This window comes from Rattus norvegicus, chromosome 5, assembly GCF_036323735.1.
Source record: "Rattus norvegicus strain BN/NHsdMcwi chromosome 5, GRCr8, whole genome shotgun sequence".
Lineage (NCBI taxonomy): Eukaryota > Metazoa > Chordata > Mammalia > Rodentia > Muridae > Rattus > Rattus norvegicus.
In genome coordinates, this window is record NC_086023.1 from 128,212,127 (window position 1) to 128,236,617 (window position 24,491).

At 43.3% G+C, this 24,491-nt stretch overlaps 1 protein-coding gene across 1 annotated transcript in view; it reads right to left on the minus strand.

Moving 5' to 3' along the window:
* Positions 1–2,166: 2,166 nt before the first annotated feature.
* Positions 2,167–24,491, minus strand: part of Zyg11b (zyg-11 family member B, cell cycle regulator) — a 57,154-nt gene continuing 34,829 nt past the window's right edge. Inside the window, exons 6-14 of the mRNA NM_001426994.1 lie at positions 19,753–19,817; positions 18,369–18,468; positions 18,075–18,125; positions 14,272–14,433; positions 14,123–14,170; positions 12,938–13,135; positions 12,761–12,813; positions 10,531–10,628; positions 2,167–9,103 (exon numbers count right to left, since the gene is read on the minus strand). Of these exons, the coding sequence (NP_001413923.1) occupies positions 8,913–9,103; positions 10,531–10,628; positions 12,761–12,813; positions 12,938–13,135; positions 14,123–14,170; positions 14,272–14,433; positions 18,075–18,125; positions 18,369–18,468; positions 19,753–19,817 (966 nt within the window). The 3' untranslated portion in view covers positions 2,167–8,912. The remainder of the gene's footprint in view (positions 9,104–10,530; positions 10,629–12,760; positions 12,814–12,937; positions 13,136–14,122; positions 14,171–14,271; positions 14,434–18,074; positions 18,126–18,368; positions 18,469–19,752; positions 19,818–24,491) is intronic.

A 24,491-nucleotide genomic window follows, 5' to 3' on the forward strand; every position in this document is an offset into this window, starting at 1 on the left:
GGGTGGGTAGCCTATGTCTTAAGGGAGTGAGGCAGAGTGATACAAGAAGCTACCTCAACATTGCTCTCTGCATGTGCACAGATGTGACAGTACCCACACACCAGACAGACACCAAAAACAACTCTGAATGAAGTTTTTATTTCACCTTACGTGCTTGGGTGTTTTATCTACATTTATCTGCATATTTATGTGTACTTGTCCAGAAGAGGGAATCAGATCCCCTGGAAGATACAGACAGTTGTGAGCTGCCATGTGGGTGCCAGGACTTGAGCTCCAGGCCTCCCCAAATAAATAAATTATATATGAAAAGGAGAGCAGGACCTAAAGATACATGACTAGTCCTGGCACTCTGGGGACAGGAGGCCTCACACAGGAAGATCCTGTCTCAAAAACAAGGTAAACCTATGTGGGGCAATAAAAAACAAAACTTTACTCAGTCAGTTACTGGACAGATAATATAATGTTAGGGAAAATAACTTTAAGAATTATATAGAAAAATGTTCTACGGGCCTGAGGATGAACTCGGTGGTAAAACTTGTCTAGTTCTATGTCACACTATACCCAGCCCTGATGAAAGAATGATAGGAACAGGATCCACATGAGTTGGCATGTCTGTGATCCCTGGGTAAGCAAGAATAGTGTCATGAGTTAAAGTCCAGCCTGGGCTACTTAGTGACTTTGAAGCCAGCTTAGGCTATCGAGTTATATAGCTATACACAATCTAAAAATAAACAAGAAACATTGTAAGAGCTGGGCTTGGTGGCATGCACCACCATATCCAGCTTGGTTTTTGTTTTGTTAAGATAACATCTCACATAACTCGGGCTTGCCTCTCATTATATAGCCAAGGATAACCCAGAATTTCCAATCCTCCTACTTCTACCTCCCCAGTAAAGGAATTACAGTAATACACAACACACTCAGATTTTCAGTCATTCATTTATCTATTCTATTTATGTTTTTGTTTTTAAGGCAGGGATTCTCTGTGTGGCCCTTGCTGTTTTGGAACTACCTCCGTAGACCAGACTGGCCTCAAACTCAAGAGACCCGCCTGCCTCTGCATCCCAAGTGCTGGGATTGTAGGCATGCACTACCACTGCCTGGTGGAAAAGAACTTTAAAAGGATTGGAATATAGCTCAGTGGTAGATCACTTTGAACTTCTGATTCTAAATCTATTTTCCAATGTTAGTATTATATGAGCCACCACTGAGTTTTTCTTCCCTTTTTTTTTTAAATCGAGACAGTGTCCCATTCTGTAGCCCAGGCTATCCTTGAACACTTGAGTCAATCAAACGCCAGCCTCCTAAGTGCCAACGTTAAATTATGAGCACTCTGCCAGGCTGACTTGTCTATGTGTTTGTATGTATACCTGTACACCACATGCATGCAGTGCCCGAGAGGGCAGAGGTGGGTGCTGGGAATTGACTCCTGTCCTTTGGAGTGGCCAGTGCTTAGACACTGAACCACTTCTGCTGAGATCCCCACTGTGCCTGAGTAGGGAGGGGGTGCAGCTTCACTTCTGTCTCCACGGTTTGTAACAAACCAAGGGATCATTTCCTCCAGGAAGCCTTTTCTTAGTTTGTAAAGTTTTTTCAAAGTAGGGTTTCTCTAGCCCTGGCTGTCTTTGAACTTGGTTTGTAGACTAGGCTGATCTCAAACTTTCTGAGGTCTCTGCCTGCCTCTGCCTCCAAGTGCTGGGATTAAAGGTGTGCACCATCACCCAGCAGGAATTCTTTTCGGACTAATTGGACTTAATGTCCAGTTAGAATTAGGTGTGGTCTTTGATCCCTGTAATAAGCACTATGGACTGTTCTGGAATATTGTTGAACACTATTATTTATTATTCTCCATTAAAATTAAATTCCCTAAAGGGTCTTTCTTAAAGCATGTCTGATATTCCACTGAGTGATGAATCTAGATTTTCTTTTTTTTTGAGATCTCACTGCATCACACAGGCCGGCCTTGGACTCCTGGTTCAGTCTCCCCAAGTGCTGGGAATACAGGCGTGTACTGACAGTAAGCCTGGTTCTAGCGTAAGTATTTCACTAAGGAATGATGATCTAGCAGACTTTTGCAGATTTCTGAAAGCACAATGGATTACTGAGGAATATAGAGCTTGGTTCAATGCTAAATTTCAAAGTATTTGAAGTAAAAGTAGACCACGCTTTACATAAAATTTGTAACATTTATTTAGGCAAAAGAAAAATCCCAGTCTGTACACACAACATTAATACTTAAGAGATGTCCCATCTGAAGATACATGATTTACGTGCAGAACATTCCCGTCTACCAGGCCATACAGAATACTCCAGCCCAGACAATCTAGAGCTGGATCTGAAATGCACACACATTCGACTTTCCCATGGGTTTTGCATGTCTTGGGAAGAGTTAAATCCCACAATCCCAGCAAAAGACAGCCTCTCCGTGCATAAGTCCAGCCTCTGACAGAGGAAACCTTAACCTCAGACATTTTGTCGTTTGTCACTTTTGCCATTAGTCACTTTTTTGGATTTTTCAATAGGATCTTTCCATGTAGCCCAAGATGGGCCTCATTAGCAGCCCAAGCCGGCCTCTAGCCCACAGTCCTTCTGCTCTGCCTCTGAGTGATATTAAACGCTGATAAGTTTGCTATACTTATCTATTTAGCATGGGGCATGAGTGTACATGATGCACACAGGGGATCAGAGAACTCGTGAGAGCCAGGTCTCTCCTTCTACCATGAGGAACTGAACTCAGGCTTGGCACAAGCACCTTTACCTGCTGAGTCATCTCAATGTCCCACAAGTCAGTGACTTAAAAAAAAAAGTTTCTGCAAATTATCTGAGAATTCTAATCTTCACATAACGTTGATTTAGAGGAAAATGCTATAAAAGATTTCCCTTTGTGAAAGAGCCTTAATTTTTTCATTAATTAAAGAACATCTTGCTCCAAAGTTGATTAAAACAAGGTTAAAAGAGCCCAGTGTATTGGCACATGCCGTTAGTCCCTGCATTCAGGAGGCAGAGGCAGGCCTGGTCTTCATAGCAAGTTCCAAGACAGCAAGAGCTACACACATTTGACTTGTACATTTGAGTCTTACTCCCAAACAAAACAAAAAACTTAAAAGAACTCAAAATTTTCTATAAAGTAAGCTCAAAGTCAAGTGTTTACCATTAATGAAATATTTATGATTTGCCACAACATAAATTTTGAAACTGAAAACTATAAATATATTCCCTCTAAGCCCCCTAGACAGGGCTTCTCTGTGCAGTCCAGGCTGTCCTAGAACTCTCTCTCTGTAGACCAGGCTGGCCTCTAACTCAGAGGTCCATCTGCCTCTGCCTCCTGAGTGCTGGGATGAAACTGTGTATCAGCACACACTCAGCTACAATTCTGTTTTTAAGGCTGGATCATACTGTGTTGCCCAGTCTCACTTTAAACTTGGGAATCACCTAAGTCCTCAGGTGATCCTCCTGCTTCAGCCTCCCTGGTAGTTGGGAATATAGGGGTATAGCCCAAGATGGTGCAGAAGTAGGGGTCTCCCTGGCCCAGCTCTGCCCCCTTAGGGTCATATGCACAAGCTACCACACTGCTGGCATATTTCTTACTTGTCATTGGTCTGACTGTCATCTAGGCTGTGTCCTACAGAGGCATCCTGTCAGCACAGGATAAGAAACTGCATTCAGTTTTACATAATTAATTTTTTTTAAAGTAGAGTGGAAAGGCGGGAAGAAGTTCTTTCTTAGACTATTAGTTATCAGTGTTGAGTTGTCAGGGTTAAGTCTTGGAAACAAACAACTGCATGGACCAGGGTGCCACACACATCATGCAGAGTCCATGGAATTCTAGGTAACACAGCTGTGAAGAGCCTAAAACCCAATGCAAACTTCTCTACCATACTCTTATTCCTATCACTGGTGGGCTCTGCATCATTGCTAAAACGAACACTTTGAGTTAACACTGAAAATTAAAACTGGGTCAACACACAGCAAATGACAAGGAGTAAACATCCAATATCCACGAGATAAACAAAATCATCTGAAACCACTACACAGGGTTTAAGAAGGAAAACAGTTTGCAAACCTCTCTGGACGCAGTCTCTGAGCAGATCTCACCCAAACAGTCTCTCCACATAAATATGTAGATAAAACTAGAAGAGTCCATGTCAGCTGAGAGTAGACACTGAATGTTTGCCTTTAGCTTATTGATACTGTTTAAAACCCAATTAAAGTCCCATAATAACCAATTAATGAAAGTGCGCCATTGGCGAGGAAACAGACTGAAAATTACCGTTACAAAATGGCTCACGGGGTTGGGGATTTAGCTCAGTGGTAGAGCGCTTGCCTAGGAAGCGCAAGGCCCTGGGTTCGGTCCCCAGCTCTGGGGAAAAAAAAAAAAAAAGAACCAAATAAAGGTGCACAAAATGGCTCATTTCGGTTACCTCTTCTCCCCCTTTCAACTTTGAGTATGGTTATACATTGTTCTGGGCTCCCAGGAGGAGGAAGATGCATTTTAAAACATAAAACACCAAGCTAAGCCTGGCTTGGTGCATTCCCATAATCCCAACACTCAGAGGTCTGAGGCCAACATGGAATATATGTCAAGATTCTGTCTCGAAAAGGGCAGAAAATAGCTGGGGGGAGTGGCCGTGACCATAACCACGGCATAGCATGGAGAGGCAAACAGAGTACAGTCATCCTCAGATACATGGTGAGCTTGAGACCAGCTTGGGCTACAGAGGATCCCATCTCTAATAACAAAGCCAAAAGCTGAGCTAAGTTTACTGTTTCTACATTTTTTACCAGCATGGACCAAAGGGGGAACCCATGGCCAGAGAGCACCAAAGACAGACCGGCCTTATCCTAACACGCCTTCAATTTCAAACAAGCACAACAAGTGACTAAGAAGCTTAGCAGGTGGTGCACTTGGCCGACACAGGCAGGATGGTGGAGAGTTTTAAGTTAGCTCTGATTCCACAAGACAAAGCAAAAAGTCACAACGAGTAAGACAAAAACTGACCAGAGAGCAGCCTAAAAGGACCCATTAGTAAGAGAAACGTCATTAACTGCATTTTTATGATTGATGTGAGGTTTTGTTTTATTTTTGTTTGGTTGGTTGGCTTTTTGAGACAAGGTCGCACTACATAGCCCTGACCTAGAATTCTATAGACCAGACCTTGAACTCACAGAGATCTGCCTGCCTCCGCCTCCCAAGTACTGAATTAAAGGCATGCACCATCGAGGATGGTTGGTTGGTAGTTTTAAACATGGACCTTTGGTTCTTTAGAAACAAAAAATATAGAAGCAAACTCCCAAGATAGTTTCTTCCATCCTCACTCTGGGTAAGCCAGAGTACCCTTCCTGTCTAGGTTAACAATAATTATGATCAACTCATCAACTTGATGGCCTAATAGGAATTTTTAAATCCTCAGGTAAGATCAATAACCACTGTGGCCACCCCCCCCACTACTTCTTGATTTATGGCTTTATTGATAACTTAAAAAGAGACCATTAAATATCATCGTCTCTTTTTTCTGATAGTAGGAGCTGAACTCAGGATGACTCACTTCAGTAATGAGCTGAGTAGCACTCTCAACCCAGAAGGAAAACAAACTTCAGAGTACAAAGACCACGGCAAAACATACTCAGTACACAAAACCCAGATGCTTTGATTTGCTATATTTTGCTTTATTCGACTCCAGTCTTACAAAGTCTAATAATTCTGCTTCCTCTGTGGGAGGTTGCTGGGGACTGAACCTGGGTCCTTGTGCATGTATTTCTTTCAGCAGATCCAAGTCTTGCTATTCATGGCCCATTGGCTTATGTCTGAACACTGATGAGTTCAACAAGGCCATTCGGGTCAGTCTGAACTATGCTGAAAGCACACGGCAAAGCCGATGGCTCTGAAGTACCAACCAATTACAAACAGGAGGCTGAGGAGGATGGCTGGGTTTGTAATCTATAAACACACACATGCATTTACTACACTTTACCCATATTCAGGATTGTTGAAAATTCCAGAACCACCCCAGAGCTGGGCAGTGGGTGGTGCACACCTTTAATCCTAGCATTCTGGAAACAAAAACTTGTTCCAGGGCGGCCAAGACTACATACACAGAGAAACCCTGTCTCGAAAAACAAAAACAAACAAAACAAAAAGAAAACCATCCCACAGGCAGACATGGTAGCACGTGCCTGGGACCCTCGCACTTGCTGAGGACTGTCTGAATATAGCTGAATGAGATCAACACAGACTACAGCCTTGGAGGGTCTACACATAGTGAGGCTCTATCTGAAAAGCAAAACACCACCACCCAACGGACAAAGAAAAACCACAGAGGCACTAACATCTTGATTTACTTGAGATCCAGTCACTTTGAGTTTAGGGATTTTTTGCTTTTTGTTTAAGTTGGGTTTTTTTTGCAATCCAGTCCTGACTGGCCTGGAAAATATAAACTGAATTGGTTTTGAGTCTTCATGCATCAGGTTATCTGGAACCATTCCGCAGTCCTTTTGACCATTTCTTGTTCTGCTTCTCCAGATAGGATATCAGGTGACCAATGCTGGTTCTGAATTTACTATGTGGCTGCTGACACTGGGATTACAGGTGTACACCACCACCTGACTTTATTTCTCTGAAACTTTGTAATGGCAAGGTTTGCAATAGCCTATAAGAACATGTATTTTTGTTGCAACACTTGAAGCCAAAGTCCTCAAATATTTCTGAAGTGTACTGTGTAGGAAACACCACCAATTTGCTAACTACTGCAGACTGTATTGTATTGTCAGAATTTTGTCTTAGATATTAAAATTGAGGGAGAAATATCAACAAAAAGCAAAAACTACTCCATTGAAAGACTTTTTCTCTGAAATGTGTTTAACTATGAAAAATGCATCTTTTTGGGGTAGAGGCTGCTGAGTCAAGCACCACTAGGTAGCCCAGGCTAGCCTCAAAATGACAATCTTGTCTCTCCAGTGGTAGATCATGGGTTTGAGCAACCATATCAGGTAAAAATACATTTTATAGCTTTCAAAACTCCTTGAACCAATGAAGTAAGAAATAAATCATGGTTTAATATGGCTTTTGATAAACTCTACGTGTCTGTTTTCTTTCAGTTTGATTCAGTATTCACCCCTATGAGGGGAGTCTGAAACACTCAAGTCCAAGGAGTGTGACAGTAGTGTAAGACATGGGTCTACACGTTGACAGCATGCTGCAGTGAGTTGTAGCTTACTCTTGTAGCCCAGGCTGGCTTAGAACTCATGTTCCCTTGAGTTCCCCTCACCTTTGTTCTCCAAACACTAGGGTGCAGGTGCGCGCCCAGATGCACAGCTTAAGCTAGCTCCTTCCCAAACTCAAATAGTCCTGACTTACTTTAAAACTCTACTGAAAACCTTTTAGACATGTATGAATGTGGTCAGAAGAGATTTCAGACTAAACCTATTTACAGAACAAGGTGTGAGTGTCCTTGTTTGTTTTGAGATGGGGTCTTGCTATCAAGTCCATGCTGACCCTGAAAGCCACCTGCTTTTTAGTGTTCTGAATTAAGGGCGAGTGCCACCAAGACTGCCTTAAAATAAAAACCTTTTGTTATGTGAGAAAGGGTCTCCCCATATAGCCCAGGCTGGCTTGCAACTTTGTGGCCTAGCTTACCTCCAGCTGTAATTCCTTCTGTCTCACCCTTGTCATTACTGGATTATAGGTCTGACTTATTCCCAACTTAAAATTATAGTGGAAATTAAGTGTTAGTAATTTGCTGCCTCCCAGGTTCATAGGATGATAACTGATTCTTCATATATCAATAATCTTGAAGGAAAGGCAACTGCCTAAAAAATAATCCATCAGAACATTCGCATTTACCCAGTCGACTACACATTTAGCCATCTAGCAGCTGCCCACTCTTCTCTTGCACCTTTTTCTAACGTGAACACATAATGGAGAGACACTACCTGTCACTCTCTAACACAGACTGGCCTCAGACTCACAGCACTCCTCCTGCTTAGTTTCCTGAGTGGTAAGATTGCAGGCATAAGCCACTTATGCCTGACAGATACACATATTTGAACAGAAGGAACAGTTACCTTTTTGTTGTGTGTGGTGCTGGATATTGAATTCATACATCCCCAGAACATGCTCTACCGCTGAGCCACACCCCAACTCAAGTTTAAATTTTTGCAACAAATTTTCTGTTGTCAACTGTATTTTAACTAAGCAAATTAACTCCAAGAACAGTCTCTATCCCACTGAATAAGAATGACTTTGGGAAAGAAGGGATAGCAATGGTCTGTGCTTCCAGTCTTCATCATGGAGAACAGCTTCTGCTCCCTCCCACCTTAGCAGAGGGACACCAGGAGAACCTTACCCATTTTCAGAGCAACTCCACAAAAGCACTTCCTAATTCCTTTTCGACTCTGTCCTTCTTTCATAGTCTTTCTTTCTTTTATATTCCTTTGACTGCCATTCAGGCTCCTGACAGCAAGAAGCTTCTAGAAACACAACAGCTTCCACTCACACAAAGAAGGGCATCTTGTGAAAGACACACAGAGAATGGGGGCATTTTTACAGGAGCAATATAAAATTACATGGAGGCGGAGCTGAAGTCAAGTCAGCCTTGCTCACCTGCAAGGGAAGTCTGAGTAGGAGTGCGTGCAGCTTATCATGAAACTGTAGAATCTCAAGCACAGGTTAAGTTCAAACACTGAAAGATTTCCTAAGAGACAATATTGAAGGAAGACCTTTCTTGCCTCGTAAGTTAAAAATCACAAAACAAATCAGACTGTTCACATGGGCAGTACTGTACATTACCAATTCCAAAGGATCACAGACTCTTACCACACACACCCCACCCCGCCCCCAAACACCAGAGAGCACGCTATTCCAAATGAACCCACCACAAAAATGCTGTTTGTTCGTACCCAACTATCTATGGCTATCAATTCAGTCGGGCCTGGGGCTGCTTTTTACAGGGAGGGGGCCTTCCATGGCGCACAATGTGTTTCTCTAAACTGTCCAGAATGGCTACAGCAATCTGCTGGACATAGGGATCTGTCTGCTCATGCTCTTTGATGTTGTACAAATGCTGTAGTCCTCCTTCTTCAATCAGCATGCTGCAATACCTTGAAGCTGAAAGAAAACAAGAGAAATGTTTTAAAGTCATCCCACAAACAAAACAAGTTCTTCAGAGCTTAAAACAATAAAAAACACATCAAAAGTAGTGCACGAAGCAAATTCACATCTTAAGACCCTGCCTCCACAAAACCAAACAAGCCTCACAAATCAGGTGTCTCTGATCATCTCCACTTTATCCCCTTTAATTCAGGAATCTTCTTAAAAGTTAATTTATGTGTATGAGTATTTTATATATGTATGTCTATGTTCCCCTTGCATGGGTATTTTATATATGTCTATGTATATATGTCTATGTCTGTGTATGGGTATTTTATATATGTGTGTCTATGTTCCCCTTGTGTGCCAGAGCACAGAAAAGGGGCTGGAGATTTAGATGGCTGAGCCTGAAGTCTAATCCTAGAACATAAAAAAGCAGGGCCATATGGGACAGAGAAAAGAAAGTCCTAGGAAGTCCCTGGACAGCCAACCTACTCAAAACAGCCAACTCCTGGTTCGGTGAGAATAAGGCAGAAGGCAATGGACTCCTCAAATGTGTATGCATGTGTCCACAAAGCCATACATACACCACATATACACTAAAAAGTAAACATTCTTAAAAATCAGTGCAGACAGTCATGGTACACGTCTTTATGCCTAGCATTTGGGAGGGAGAGGCAAGCGGATCTCTGCCAGTTCAAGACTAGCCTGATCTACCCAGTGAGACCTTTTTCAAACAAAACACAAAACAATGCAATATATACTTAAAAATGACTTTCTGGATCCAGATAATGGTGGCACATGCAGAGCTGGCAAATCTCTGAGTTCCGGGCCAGCTTGGTCTACAGAGTGAGTTCCAAGACAGCCAGGACTACACAGAAAAACCTTGTTTCAAAAAATAAAAACAAGGGCTGGAGAGATGGCTCAGCGGTTAAGAGCACCCGACTGCTCTTTCAGAGGTCATGAGTTCAATTCCCAGCAACCACATGGTGGCTCACAACCATCTGTAAAGAGATCCGATTCCCTCTTCTGGTGTATCTGAAGACAGCTACAGTGTACTTATATATAATAAATAAATAAATCTTTAAAAAAAATAAAAACAAAACAATAACAACAACAACAAAACCCAACCGAGCAAGCAACCAAAGGCCTTCTGGAGGCTGAGGGATGGTTCAGCAGCACAGAGCACCACACACGGTGGCTCACCACTCTCTAACTCCAGTTCTAGGGGATTTGACAGCAGGTAAGTGGTGTACAAACAGATATGCAGGCAAACCCCATACCCACAGACTCTGCAGAGTTGATGGCCAACTGAGCTACAGAGTGAGCTCTACACCAGCTTGCCAGAACTACACAGGAACACTCAAAAATCTTTCACTCCCCCAAAAATGACTTGGTATGAAGGAGAATTTAATTTGAACCATAGTTCTATTTTTGGTACATACGGTTCTTGCTGCAGACATGTTGCATGGCCCAAACTGCCCACAGCTGGACTCCAGGAGTTGTAAAACAGCCAAGTAGTGGAAAGAATGGATTAAAGGACCTAAAGGTTCAAAAGAATCAAAGTCACATTTTATACAAAGTATCATTTTCTAGGTAGTGATTCCTATAACTTTAAGAAAATATATGCCATTTCTAGACTGATAAGAAGGAGCAACACACAGCTTTACTTTGTCATGCCTATTTCAGAAAGGGTTGCACTGAGAAACTCCATGGTGCACCAGAGGTATGCAAGACTGTATTAGGGGAGGGGAGTGTGGATCTTTCAAAAGCTTTTCTTTTTCTTTTTTTGGTCTTCCCAACTTAAATATTCGAAAAAAAGGTGCATTTTAAAATCAGTCAGGGGGGGCTGGAGAGATGGCTCAGAGGTTAAGAGCACTGACGGCTCTTCCAGAGGTCCTGAGTTCAATTCCCAGCAACCATATGGTGGCTCACAACCATCTGTAATGAGATCTGATGCCCTCTTCTGGTGTGCCTGAAGACAGCTACAGTGTACTTATAATAGATAAATAAATCTTTTTTTAAAAAATCAGTCAGAAGAAGCTTGTGGTATGCACCTCTAATTGGGAAACAGAGGCAGATGGATCTGTGAGTTGAGCCTGGTGAGTTCCAGGATGCCAGGGTGATGTAGAGAGCCCCTGACATAAAAGGGGGAACGGGGAGGCAGAAAAAGTAAAGATTACCATATATTAATAAAGTAACCATTCACCAAGGAAACAGAAGAATCATAAACAAATATGCACAGGCACTGGGGCTGTGAGCTCCAGAAACAGCACAGCTGAGCCACACATGACCAAGAGATCTTAAAGGTCGGAGAAAAACAGGCAAGCCCCACAGCGGTACCTCTCTTAAAAAGTCAGTTATCACTGTGCTGTGTGTGTGAGTACACTGTGCTGTGTGTGTAAGCCCACACGCCACAGCAAGCATTCAGAGCCCAGAGGACAACTCTTGGGAGCCAGTTCTCTCCTTCCACTGTAGGTAGAAGACATCTAACTCAGATGATCAGGTAAGCTCTTTTACCCACTGAACCATCCCCCACCCCCACCCCCGACCTGTCTCTGCCTCTTGAGGACCACCAGTATAGAGATGAGCCACCACACTGGGCCTTAAGACTTGCTCGCTTTAAAGACCTCAGTTTGTAAAGTAGAAAATTGAAGACAGTGATAAACAGTAGAACACCATGGCAAAAGTATTGGATATGCCTGTTTGTCTGTATTGGTCTGAACAAACAGGGGTTTAAAAACTGTGACGAGGGTCTGGAGCGATGACACAGCAGTTACGAGCACTGGCCACCTTCCAGAGGATCCAGGCCAGATTCCCAACATCCACATGGTGGCTCACAACCATTTGCAACTCCATTCCAGAGGATCCAATGGCCTCTGAGGGCCATGCATGCAACACAGTGCACAGTGATACAATCGGGCAAAACACCATAGATATAAAACTAAAATGAAATCTCAAAAAACTAAAGAAATCAAAAACATACCAGGATATAAGAAGTGGGCAATAAAAGTAAGTATAATAAAATCATGCAGCACTGGAAATGTTAAGACAGTGAGGTGCCTGTCTTGTCATCTAATTGTCATAGGACTTAGCCTGCCAGAGTGCCTGTGTTGTTGTTGTTGTTGTTGTCTGGGGGGAGGTAGGATGGGAGTTAAGTGACAGAGTCTCATGTATCCCAGGCTGACCCCAAGCTTGCTGTGTAGCCCAGGATGACCTTCAACTTCTCATTTTCCTGCCTCTGGCGCTCGGCATGAGCATTACAGGCTTGGGCTGCCACATGCAGTTATGTGGTGATGGGGATCACAAGCCCAGGATTTTAGGAATGACACACTGTACTCTGCCAGACATATAACTCCAGTCCTCTTGGTCATCTTTAAATTTAAAGAACAGATATATTTCAGAGATATGCCTTCAATAACATGGAATGATGGGATAATTAATGAATAGTAGAAAATAAGTCAAAATATTTTTGTAAATCCACTTTGAGGCAGGTTCTTGTCCTATAGTCCAGAATAGACTGGAACTTGACAGTTCTGCCTCAGCTCCCAGCTGGGACTATGAGCAGGCAGCACGATGAGCAACCACTTTACTTTACGGAGAAACAGTACAGTGAGACTGTACTTGCAGAAGACGGTAAGAACAACGACGAGATTCCTTAATCATGCTAATTACCTGTATGCTACCATCTCACACTCTGGAGTTGGCCATTTCAAAATAGCTGAATGCTGGAAGACACAGACATAGGACATGTTACAAGATTTATTTAACTATCGCTTCATTATAAAGCTTCCAGACTTAACCATTACAAGTGTAGCGGGCATCATTCCAGGAACCACCAAATGACTCTACCAAGTCATCAAGAAGAGAATTCCTCTGGCTTCGGCTCAAGGTCCATGCTTGTTCACCCCTGGATATTAAGTGGGCGATAATTCCAGCTGCAAAGTAACTGACTTCTACTTCAACACTGTGCAGGAGACTGCTGATGTGGTCTATAAAATCCTTCCACATTAGTTCAGAGTGCAGCTCCTGCACTTCCGCTATATTGTTCTGGAGAAAAAGAGGGCAGAAAAGTTAGTCTTCTGCGAAGGAGGCAGAACCAGAGCAGTTCTCAGACACTATGCCACAAGCACTCACGTGCTCTCTGACACACATACAAGCTGGGCAGTTCACAATTAAAGTAAGGGAATCGCGGTAGCTTGAGGGACAAATGTCTCCCTTAGTCTTGGATGCTTGAACACCTGATGAACAACTAATGAAGCTGTCAGAAGGCTTAGGGAGTGTGGCCTTGCTGGAGAAGATGGTCAGTGGGAGCACATTTTAAGGTTTCAAAGCTTTGCACCATTCCAGCGCGTCCCTTCTGTGTCATGCTTCCAATTCAAGATGTGAATTCTCAACTCTGTTCCTGATGCTATCTTGCCACTGACTGCCATTAAAGACTCTTAGGAGACTTTTTTTAATGTGAGTGCCTGAATCTACATCTATGCACCAGCTGCCTAAAGTGCCTACAGAGCCAGACAAGGGCATCAGATCCCCTGGGGCTAGAGTTACAGATCCTTGTGATTCTCCATGTGAATATATCTGGAAGAGCAACCCAATACTGTTAACCGCTGAGCAAATCACCATGCATCGCAGGACTCTGCAAGTCTACTCCTCCTGTGTCCACCTCCCCGGTGCTGGCATCACGTGCTACCCGCACTTTCTTTTTTCTTTTTGTGGTTTTTCAAGACAGGGTTCCTCTGGGTAGGCTTCCCTGTCCTGAAACTTGTTCTGTAAACCAGGCTGGCCTCAAACTCAGAGATTCTCCTGTCTCTGCTTCCAGAGTTCTGGGATGAAACGCGTGAGCAACCATTGGCTGGCAACACTCATTTTATACAGTGTTAAAGACCAACCAGGGCTTTATGCATGTTAGGCAGACACTCGCCAACTGAGTTACATCTTCACAGTCTCGAGGGCCCAAGCAACAACCTCTAATGGACACACTCAGACAGAAAGTAGTTATGGCTTACAATTTATCAGGAAAGGTTTATATCTTACCAAAAGTCCTAGAACTTTTTGTTGAATGGATGACTCGGTTGGGAAAGACTGCAAAAGAAAGAGAAATGTATAACTATCTAAAGGAACAAATATAATAGAGAAATGGTTATAGAAACTGTCCAAACTATTAGGTAAGTTTCCATTCTAACCTCTAGAACCCTCATGAAGAGTTCCAACCCTTGATTTTCAATGAAGTGTCTGCACGTCGTTGGGGACTCATCTGTAAGGTTCCAAAGTGCACTCAAAGTAAATTTCAATGTAGTGTCCACGGAATTTTGATTAGTTTTCTGCTTCACTATTTGAAGAAGTTGCTAAAAGGAAGGAAAAAGGAATTATGTTTTCTTTATTGAATTGTTAAATTTGAGATTACCAATAATCACAAACCCACGAGGACTAATTTCCTAGCTTAAAGCATCCCCTGCGATGGTTCTAAAAAATGTAAACTATACTTATATCTACTGTCTATGTGAATCACATCCATGCCAGAGGTGTGCAGAGGTCTGAGAACGACTTACAGGAATTGGTTTTCTTTCCACTATGCAGGTCGTTGGGACTGAACTCATGTCATGGTTGGCAAGAAGCACCGGTATTTTCTGAGCCATTTGCTTGATCCAGTTTGGTTTTGTATTGTTTCTTTTTTTCTCTTTTTTTTTTTTTTTTTGGTTCTTTTTTTCGGAGCTGGGGACCGAACCCAGGGCCTTGCGCTTCCTAGGTAAGCGCTCTACCACTGAGCTAAATCCCCAGCTCCTGTATTGTTTCTTAAGGCAGTGCTGCTATTGCAACCCAGGGCCAGTCAACCTGGCACAAGCTACGGTCACTTTGGAAGAGGGTCTCTCAATTGAGAAGATTTGCCTGTAGGCAATTCTGTAGTGCATTTCCTCCATTAATGACTGCAAAGGGACCCGCTGTGGACGGTGCTCCCACTGAACAGGTAATCCTAGGGATGTATAAGAAAGCAGCTGACCAAGTGTCCTCCATGGCCTCTGCATCAGTCCCTGGATTTCCTGGATGACAGACTGCAAGCTGTAAAATGAAATAAACTTTCTTCTCCAAGTTGATCTTGGTCATGATGCTTTACCACAAAAACAGAAACCCTAAGAGTAGCAAATGCTAGCCTCTAAGTCAAGCCTCAGCCAACAATCCCTTAGTTTGGACCTTCATTTTCCCTTCCTATCCATCCCTTAATTTTCTTTTTGCTTTTCTGTAAAGAATACTTGTTAGTTCATTGTATGGAGCACCAAACTGGACTCTATATAAGCAGAGTACTTGTTCTGTTCTTTGCCTCTCTTCCTCTCTGAGTAGGGTTTCACATAGCCTCAAACTCACTATCCACCAAGGATGACTTTGAATATCTGTCCTTCAGTTCCCACCTCCCAAGTGCTACAACTACAGGCACACGGGGTTTGCACGGTGCCAAGGACACAGGTGTGCTTCACTCACTGAGCTGCAGCCCAGCCTTCTGCTTGCTCCTTTCCTTTTATTCTTTCTTGTGTGTGTGTGTGTGTGTGTGTGTGTGTGTGTTCACATGCGCGCGCGAGCGCACGCACGCACACACACACACACACACACACACACAAACACACACACACCAATGAATGTATGAAACACTGAGCTCCTTTGGTCAGAAGAAAACTTGCAGAAGTTGGTTCTCTTCTTCCACCACTGAAGATGAAGCTCAGCTTATTAGGTTTGGTGGCAGTTGCCTTTACTGCTGAGCCTTGAATCAAGGATCTTAATTAGTCACAGTATACCATTATAATAAAATCTGGGACTTAAAAAAAGGAAGAGGGAGCAGGGCAGTGGTAGCACATGCCTTTAATTGCAGCACTTGGGAAGCAGAGGCAGGAGGATCTCTTGAGTTGGAGGCCGACCTGGTCTACACAATAAGTTCTAGGACAGCCAAGGCTACACAGGGAAACCCTGTCTGAAAAAAACTAAAAGCAAAACAAAACAAAATATAAAAAAGGAAGAGGGAGTGAACGGAGACAAAATTAGTTTTATTAACATACAGCAAATAATACCAATAGTACCATTTTCCAGGGACGTAAATTTAATCTAAAAAATATAAAGTAATTTGGTCATTATCAACTTGTTAAAGAATTAGAAGGACTAATTCTAACAAATTTCAAGTTATCTTTAAGACAAGAATGAAAAGGCTGGGCATGGTAATTCACCCCTGTACCACTGCTGTGCAGGAGAACTGTCACAGCTTCAAGTCCCTCTTGGGCCACACACACAATGATAACAGAATTGAAGTCTACACTGGGTACTAAGATAATAATGGCTCTGACATGTCATCGTATAAGCTATGTCTATCATAACTAGCCTAAGAAATGCAGGTTTCAAGGAAGGGCGTGCCTTTACTCCCAGCTCTTGAGAATAACATGCCTCAGTCTCTGGGTTCAATCTCAAACCAACAAAGGAGTTGTTGTCATCGTTACTACTAACTCCAGTTACACGAAAATCTTTTAATGTACTTTCAGCCACCATTACTGGGATATCTACTTTTAGTTCCCCAAAGCTCTCTATCTCTGTTTTTAGACAAGGTCTAAATTAAGGTCTCATTAAGTAGCCCTAGCTAGCCTAGGATTCACTATGTAGACTACTCTGGCCCTAACCGTTTGCCTGTGTCTCCCAAGTGCTGGGATTGAAGACATGTACCACCATGCCTGGCTCTGAAAAGGGATCTTTTTATTTTTATTTACAATAAAATTAGTGTGTGTGTGTGTGTGTGTGTGTGTGTGTGTGTGTGTGTGTATCTGAGTGTATGAATGTACCATGTGTGAGTAGCTGCCCATGGAGGCTAGAAGCGCAATGAATCCCCTGAGTAGAATTGTGCCATAGGCCACCCAGTGTAGTAGCTGGAAACTGAACCCAGTCCTCTGCAAGAGCAGCAAGTGCTCTTAGGCCCTGAGCACAGGACTGGCTACTAGTTCATGGCTGTCTACATCTGTCAAGGACTAAAGTTACATTTAAAAAAAATGCATTTGGGCCTGGAGAAATGGCTCGATAGTTAAATACTATTTGTTGTTTTTGCAAAGACCTGGATTTGACTCTCAGCATCCACATGGTGGCTCACAACCACCTATAACTCCAGATTCAGAGTATCTGCCACCTGCTGACCTCTGCAGGCACCAGGCCTTCCCATGGTACATTCAGATGTGTGCACAAAAGACTCATACATATAAAAATTAAATACATAAATGTATTGGAAAAAATACAAGCTCAGTGGTGGAACGTCTGCCTGGCATAGGCACCAATCCCTAGCTCTACAAATATTTTAAAAAGTTGAGAACTTTCATTTAGAAAAAGTGAAGGAGAGAGAGGGGGCTGAGTAGTTAGGAGCACTGGTTGCTCTTCTGGAGGCCCGAAGTCCAACTCTCAGTACCCACAATGGTGGCTCACAACTTCTGGTATGCAAATGTACACACACTCAGGCACATAAAGCACACAAACAAACAAATAGAAAAAGGGAACTAGTTAAGATATAGAGAGAGATAGGCTGGAACAGGGGTGGCTCTGCAGTAGAAAGTTGACTTAGCATGTGTGAAGCCTACCCTGGCTCAGATCCCCAGGAACAGACTCACAGCCATACCCACTCACAAAAGATATACCACAGTGCTCTTGGTCAGGAGGAGAGGAGATGGGAGATGGGGAGGGAGAGACGAGAGAACTAAACTATCAGGGAGAAGGCTCATTGACCAAGAGCACTGGCTGCTCTTCAAAAGGACCTGAGTTCAACTCTCAGCCCCGCAATGGCGGCTCACAACCATGTGTCACTCTAGTCCCAGGAATGCAAATGTATACACAGACAAAACAATGCACTTTTTGGCCTCCACAAGCTCTAGGCCATTCTACACGTTACACAGATCTACATGGAAGCAAATTTACTTAAAAATTAAAAACAAACAAACACTATGCAGTGGCCTACAACGAGGGAGAGTAAACTTACCCTAACGATGAAGAGCTCAGCACCAAGCTGTGCGGTTTGCTCTGTGGAAAGCTGGAAACAAATACAAGATGAAGTGAATGTCTAAGAATTAACTGGTGCGAGTTTACCACAGATCGCCACAACAGCCTCCACAGCAAGGCTGGAATAGCCCATCAACCCCCATTCTGCAACATTTAACACAGCTAACGGGGCTAGAGAAGAGGTGCCTGAGCTTCTCTGGCACACAGTGTGGGCGGGAGGAACTGGAATGAGAAACAGCTGCCATTAGGAAATAACTCAGCGAAGTTCAGGTACCTTGGCAGCCAGGATGGAAATGATAGCTACTGCCATTCGCTGCATGTTCTGATCTTCGTGGTTGCAAAGCCACTGCATGACAAGCTTGGCTGCTTCAAACCTGAAAACACAAGAGGGTTTCCTCAATCTTGGAGATCCAGGCATGGTTTCAGGGAGCCCGAGGAGGGTGGATGGTACAACTCAGTATGTGTGAAGAAAAGGGAAGCTTCCTCTTAATGAAAGAGACTACGAGTCACCTGTTAGTGTTTTGGAACCATTGCCTTTCTGGTTTCTTTCCTGTGCTAGGGATTGGACCCAGGATCTTGTCTAAGCCAATGCTTTACCACAGAGCTACCTCCCTAGCCCTGTATCTTATTTACTTGCATTGTTTATTTTTATTTTACTTGCTAGTGGTGAGTGTTTGTCTCTGATGTGCATGAGTGTGTACATACGCTGATATATATTGTGGCCATCAGAGGACAACTTCTGAGAATTAGCTCTAGAGTTTGAACCTGGTCAGGTTTTTACCAGTTAAGTCATCTTGCCCACTCTAGTCCTTTTTGAGATAGACTCTCATGTACCTCAGACTATCCTCAAACTCTCTATAGCCAAAGATGACTCTGAACTGCTAATCTTCTGGCCTCCATCTTCCATGTGCTGGGATTACTGGCATTTGCTACCACACCCGTCTCTTTTGTTTTTATTTTGAGACAGAGTCTCCCTAATTTCCAGGCAGACTTTGACCTTCTGATTCTCCTACTGAGATTCCAGGCCTGCACCATTGTGCTCATCAAAATGAGAGCAGCAGTGGAGACACAGGAGCTCGGGAGCGGAGAAGAAAGCTCAGTTGGTAAAGGCTCACTGTGCAAGCATGAGGTCCTGAGTCAAATCCCCAGCAACCATGTAAAAGAGCTCTCGGCATGGCAGCACATACCTGCAATCTTAACCCTGGGGAGGCAGAGACAGGAGGATCCCGAGGACTTGAGGGCCAGCCAGTCTAGCCCACTCCGTGAACTCCAGGTTCAGTGAGAGACCCTGTCTCAGAAAAATAAAGTGAGGAGCGATTGAGGAAAACACCCAATGTCAACCTCTGGTTTTCACATTGATAACACATGCATGGTGTGCAAACACATATTAACAACACGCGCCCACACACATGCATGCACACATAATGTAGAAATACTGGCATTTTATCTTCAACAGTGAAATCATTTTAGTATTTCTGCTGTTTTAAGCATATTCTGTTAAAACCTTTTAAAACCAGATATCTAAATGTGAGTGTGCGCAGACAAGCATGCTCTCACACAGCATGCGTGCAGACATTAGAGGACAATTGAGGGAGTCACCTCTCTTTCTACCACATGGGTCTTCGGGATTGAACTCCAGTTGTTAAGCTATCACTTGCCTGTTAAATGGAACATCTTGAAGAATCCGGTCACTGCAAAGTGAGAGGAGGCAATTCTTCTGTAACTAAAGAATAATAAGGAAAGAGAGAGAGAGAGAGAGAAAGAGAGAAAATAACAACCTGAATAGAACATCGTTCTGTTATCTTTTAGCCAAAGTCAGTCTTTAAAAAACTGTTTAAAAAATGTATTTGAGGGCTGGGGATTTAGCTCAGTGGTAGAGCGCTTACCTAGGAAGCGCAAGGCCCTGGGTTCAGTCCCCAACTCCGAAAAAAAGAACCAAAAAAAATATATATATATATATTTGAATGTGTGTGAGGACGGCGTGAACATGCGAAGTGCGAGACACTGAACCAGGGCTCGTGTTGCAAGGCAACACTGCAACCAAACTCTGCCCCAGCTCCAGCGACTGCTCTTAAATCTTGAGAACAGATTTGTGGTCTTGTTCAGACATCTCTAGATGATGTAGCTTTGGCTGTCCAGGAAGTCACTACGTAGACCAGGCTGGGCTTGAATCATCAAAGAGCAACCTGCCCCTGCCTCCTGAGCGCTGGGATTAAAGGTCTGTGCTGTGACACCTAACCAACATTTTCTTCTTTTAAAGTTAGTTCTTTATCATTGCTATCAATAAATCGATTACTTTAGGAAAACTTTGTACTTTTAAACACGGTAATTCAATTCAGGTCTTATATCAGTACATTAAATTATGAACATTGAAGACCTTTTAACTTTAAAAAACGTTTATTTATTTTAACTTTATGAGTGTTTTGCCTGTGTGTATATATGCACACAACATGTATATCCAACAATGGATCCCTGCGAGCCTCCCTGTTGGTACTGAGACCCAATGCTCGGTCCTCCTAAGAACAAGTCTTAAGCACTAAGTCAGCTCTGCAGCCCTCCCTGCACCCCACACCCGTTCTATCTGTTTTGAGACTGTTCTCATGTGGCACAATTGGACTATGACTCACGGAGTAGTGAGGATGACTTTGAACTTTTAATCTTCCCGCTTTCACTTCTGGAGTGCTGGGATTACAGGCAAGCAAGGAACCCTGGGCTTTGTCAAGTCAAAGCAAGCACTCACAACTGAGCTATATTCTTAGGCTCCAGTACTAGGCTCAGGTATTTACGTCTCTCAGGAAGCCTGCCTGGTTTTCAACTGTCCTGCCTGCCTCTCTTGAGCTCCCAGCAGTGCAGCACTCCCTATCCGAAATGTCTGGAAGCACAGAAAACAGACTTCAGAGCTCTTAGTGTAAGGCAACATTTCAAAGAGCAGGTTATGTCGGAGCCAATATCTTGGAAAATGGTTAACAAAAGCAGTGGACCTATTAGGGGAATAGAAAGGCCAAGTGGCTTGTCACCAGAGTGGAGGATGGACAAGCATTACGATTGGGGAACATTGGCATGGACTTTTACCAGCTGAGCAGAACGAATATGAAAATTCAAACTTGACATGCCATGTGTACCATGGATATGCAATGCCTGCACAGGCCAGAAGAGGGCGTCAGATCCCCTGAAGCTGGAGTTGCAGGTGAGTGACTGCTGGCTGCTATGCAGGTGCCGGGAACTCATCTAGGCCCTCTGAAAGAGCAGCAAGTGCTCTTAACCACTAGCCCCATAACTTAGGCAATATTAAATGTACTCATTTAAAACAATTTATTTGTGGAGTGTATGTGTGGTATGATGTGTATGAGCATGTGGAAGCCAGCGGTACACTGCTAACTGTCCACTATTACTCTTCACATTATTTTTTGAGACAAAGTCACAGGGTCTCTTACTATGATGGTTAATTGTTAATTTGATAGAATCACATGAAGAATGGGTCTCTGAGCATCTCTGAGGGATTATCTTGATTAGGTTAACTGAGGTGAGAAGAGTCAACTACTGTGGGTGGTACCATCCCCTAAACTAGGATCCTGGACTGTATAAATGGAAGATGTGTGCTAAACACCAGAAGCCACCATGACTTGACTACTGACGCACTATGACCAGGCAGTCCTCTGCTCCTGTTGCTGTAACATCCCCTTCTCCCTTCACTTGCTCGATACAGACTGGAAAACTAACCAACATACAAGATTCAGCTACGCTAGCCATGCGAAGAGCTCCCAGGATCCCCCTGCCTCTGCCTCTGCCTCTGCCTCTGCTCTGCAGTGGAGTTACAGGTATGTGTTCCCACGCCCAACTCCTACACAAGTGCTGGAGATCTGAACTCAGGTCCTTATGATTATCCAGCAAGCACTTGACTCACTCTCCAAATGTTATTAAATAAATAAAAGATTAAAAAATGTATATTATAGGGCAGTGCTTCTCCATCTTTACTAGTCAGACACCACCGCCCAAGCCTGGCTTGAAGTCACTACAGTCAAGGATGACTGTGGTCCTGATCTTTCAGCTCCCCCTCCTGAGTGCTTGGGTTATAGGACTTTACCACCAGACCTGGTCTGCATAAATTTTTAATTTAAAAGTCTTTAACTTTGGAAAAATTATTATACTTTATGCATCCATCTGTGTGTTTGTGGGGGAATCAGAGGACAACTTGAGGGGCCTCTTCATTTATCTCCTTTCTCTATATGGGTCCTAGAGGTTGAACTCAGGCTGTCAGCCTTGGTGGCAAACATCCTTACCTGCTAAGCCGCATCACTAGCCCTTTTTTCCCTCCTAGTGTTTCGTTTGGTGGTGGTGGTGGTGGTGCTGTGTGTGTGTGTGTGTGTGTGTGTGTGTGTGTGTGTGTGTGTGTGTGTGTGTAGGTACACACATGCCTGCCAGGGCACATGGTCATGTGTGAAAGTCAGAGGACAACTCACAGGAGTCAGTTCTCTCCTGTCACCTTGTAGAATTAGTATGAATCAAACTCAGGTCAGTAGACTTAAGTGCAACAGCCTCTACCCACTGAGCCATCTTGTCAGTCCAATAACTTAAAAAAAAACATGTTTTTGGTTTTGTTTTGTTTTGTTTTGAGAAAGGTGGGGTTGGATTTTTGGGCTTTAGAGATAGGGTTTCTCTATATAGCTCTGGCTATTCTGGAACTCTCAGTGTAGAGTAGGCTAGCCTGAAACTCAGAGATCACCCTGCTTCTGCCTCCCACGTGCTAGGATTAAAGGTGTGTGCCACCATCACCCAGCCTATGTATTTCTGTTTAAATGACATTGGATAAAGCAGGGTATGATGCATAGGTCTGCCTGTGACCCCAACACTGAGAAAAGGCAGAAAGATCAGAAGTTCAAGGCTACCTGGGCCCCTTCTCAACAGAAATACTAATAATGAACATACTGGTTAACACTCAGTCTCTCACGTGAATTCATGAAATCATGTATGTTCTATTCTGCGGAGACCGATCAAGGTTGTGGTCGGAGGCTGTCATTGATAGTTTCCTGCTGAAAGGCCACATTGACTAGCTTCCCTTGCAGACTACAGACTACAGACTACAGAAGTCACTTCTCCCATACAGCTACATCCCATCTTCCTCTGTAGGCACTTGGGTTGTCTGTACTTGTGGGTGACAGAGTGCCCCCTTGCTGTGAATATGCATGGTCCCGCCTAGGGCTAGGCCAGGCAGACCTCTCCATCGTTGTCTCTGCAGCTGCTTTTATAATCTTCTCACTACTATGTGTTTTTGTGCTTGGTTTGGGTCTCGTCTCTCTAAGCAGCCCTGGCTGTCCTGGAACCTTCAGAGTTCTGCCTGCCAGTTCCCCCTAAGTGCTGGGATCACTGGGATTTAAGATGTGCTCAACCATGCCCAGCCATGCCTTACTGTTTTTAAGTACTCTGTTGTATGACTAACCCCAGACATAGTTGGTGCTTCTAATTTGTCATATTACATAATATTCATACTTTTTAATTAGCATAGTATTTACACAGGTTCTTTTGAACTATGTTACAAATTTATCAAGATAAAATTCACATATATACAATTCCCATTAGTGTGGTTTACAGCCTATGCACAGAGCTGTATGCTTATCACAGGTTAGTTTTATTACACTTGGGTTTTTTTTTGTTTTTTTGTTTTTTTGTTTTTTTGAGTGTCCTGTACTGCAGGAGAGTCTTAAACTCACTATGCAGGTGAACAAGACCTTGAACTCTTGCTCTCACATTTTGAGTGCTGGACTGCAGAGATGCACTACCATGCCCATTTTTATTCAGTACTGGGAATTAAACCCAGAGATTTGTGTAAGCTAGGCAAACATCCTACCAACTGAGCTACATCTCGTGCCCAGTTTTAATATGTTTTCCTCTCTCCAAAAGACATCTGGCTTAGTGTCAGAGTGCTAGCCTAATATTGCAAAGCCCTTCACACATATTTTTTCCATACTTTTACATCCTAATCTTTTATTCTGAATTTTTTTTCTCAGTTTTCCTTTGTGAAATACATCAATATGTTTTTGGTTTCGTTTGGTTTTTAGATTTATTTCTATATGTGAGTACACTGTCACTGTCTTCAGACACACCAGAAGAGGGCATCAGATCCCATTACAGATGGTTGTGAGCCACCATGTGGTTGCTGGGAATTGAACTCAGGACCTGTGGAAGAGCAGTTAGTGCTCTAACCACTGAGCCATCTCTCCAGCTCTTGGTTGTTTTTTTTATGAAGCTCTGTCTGCTCCAAAACCAAGCTATCCTCAAACTTACAGAAATCCACCAGCCTCTCTGTCTTCCAAGTACTAGTACTAGGATTAAAGGCAAAAATTATAGGCACCATGCCTAGAACCACAATAAGTTTTCATTCTGGGCATGGTGATGTATG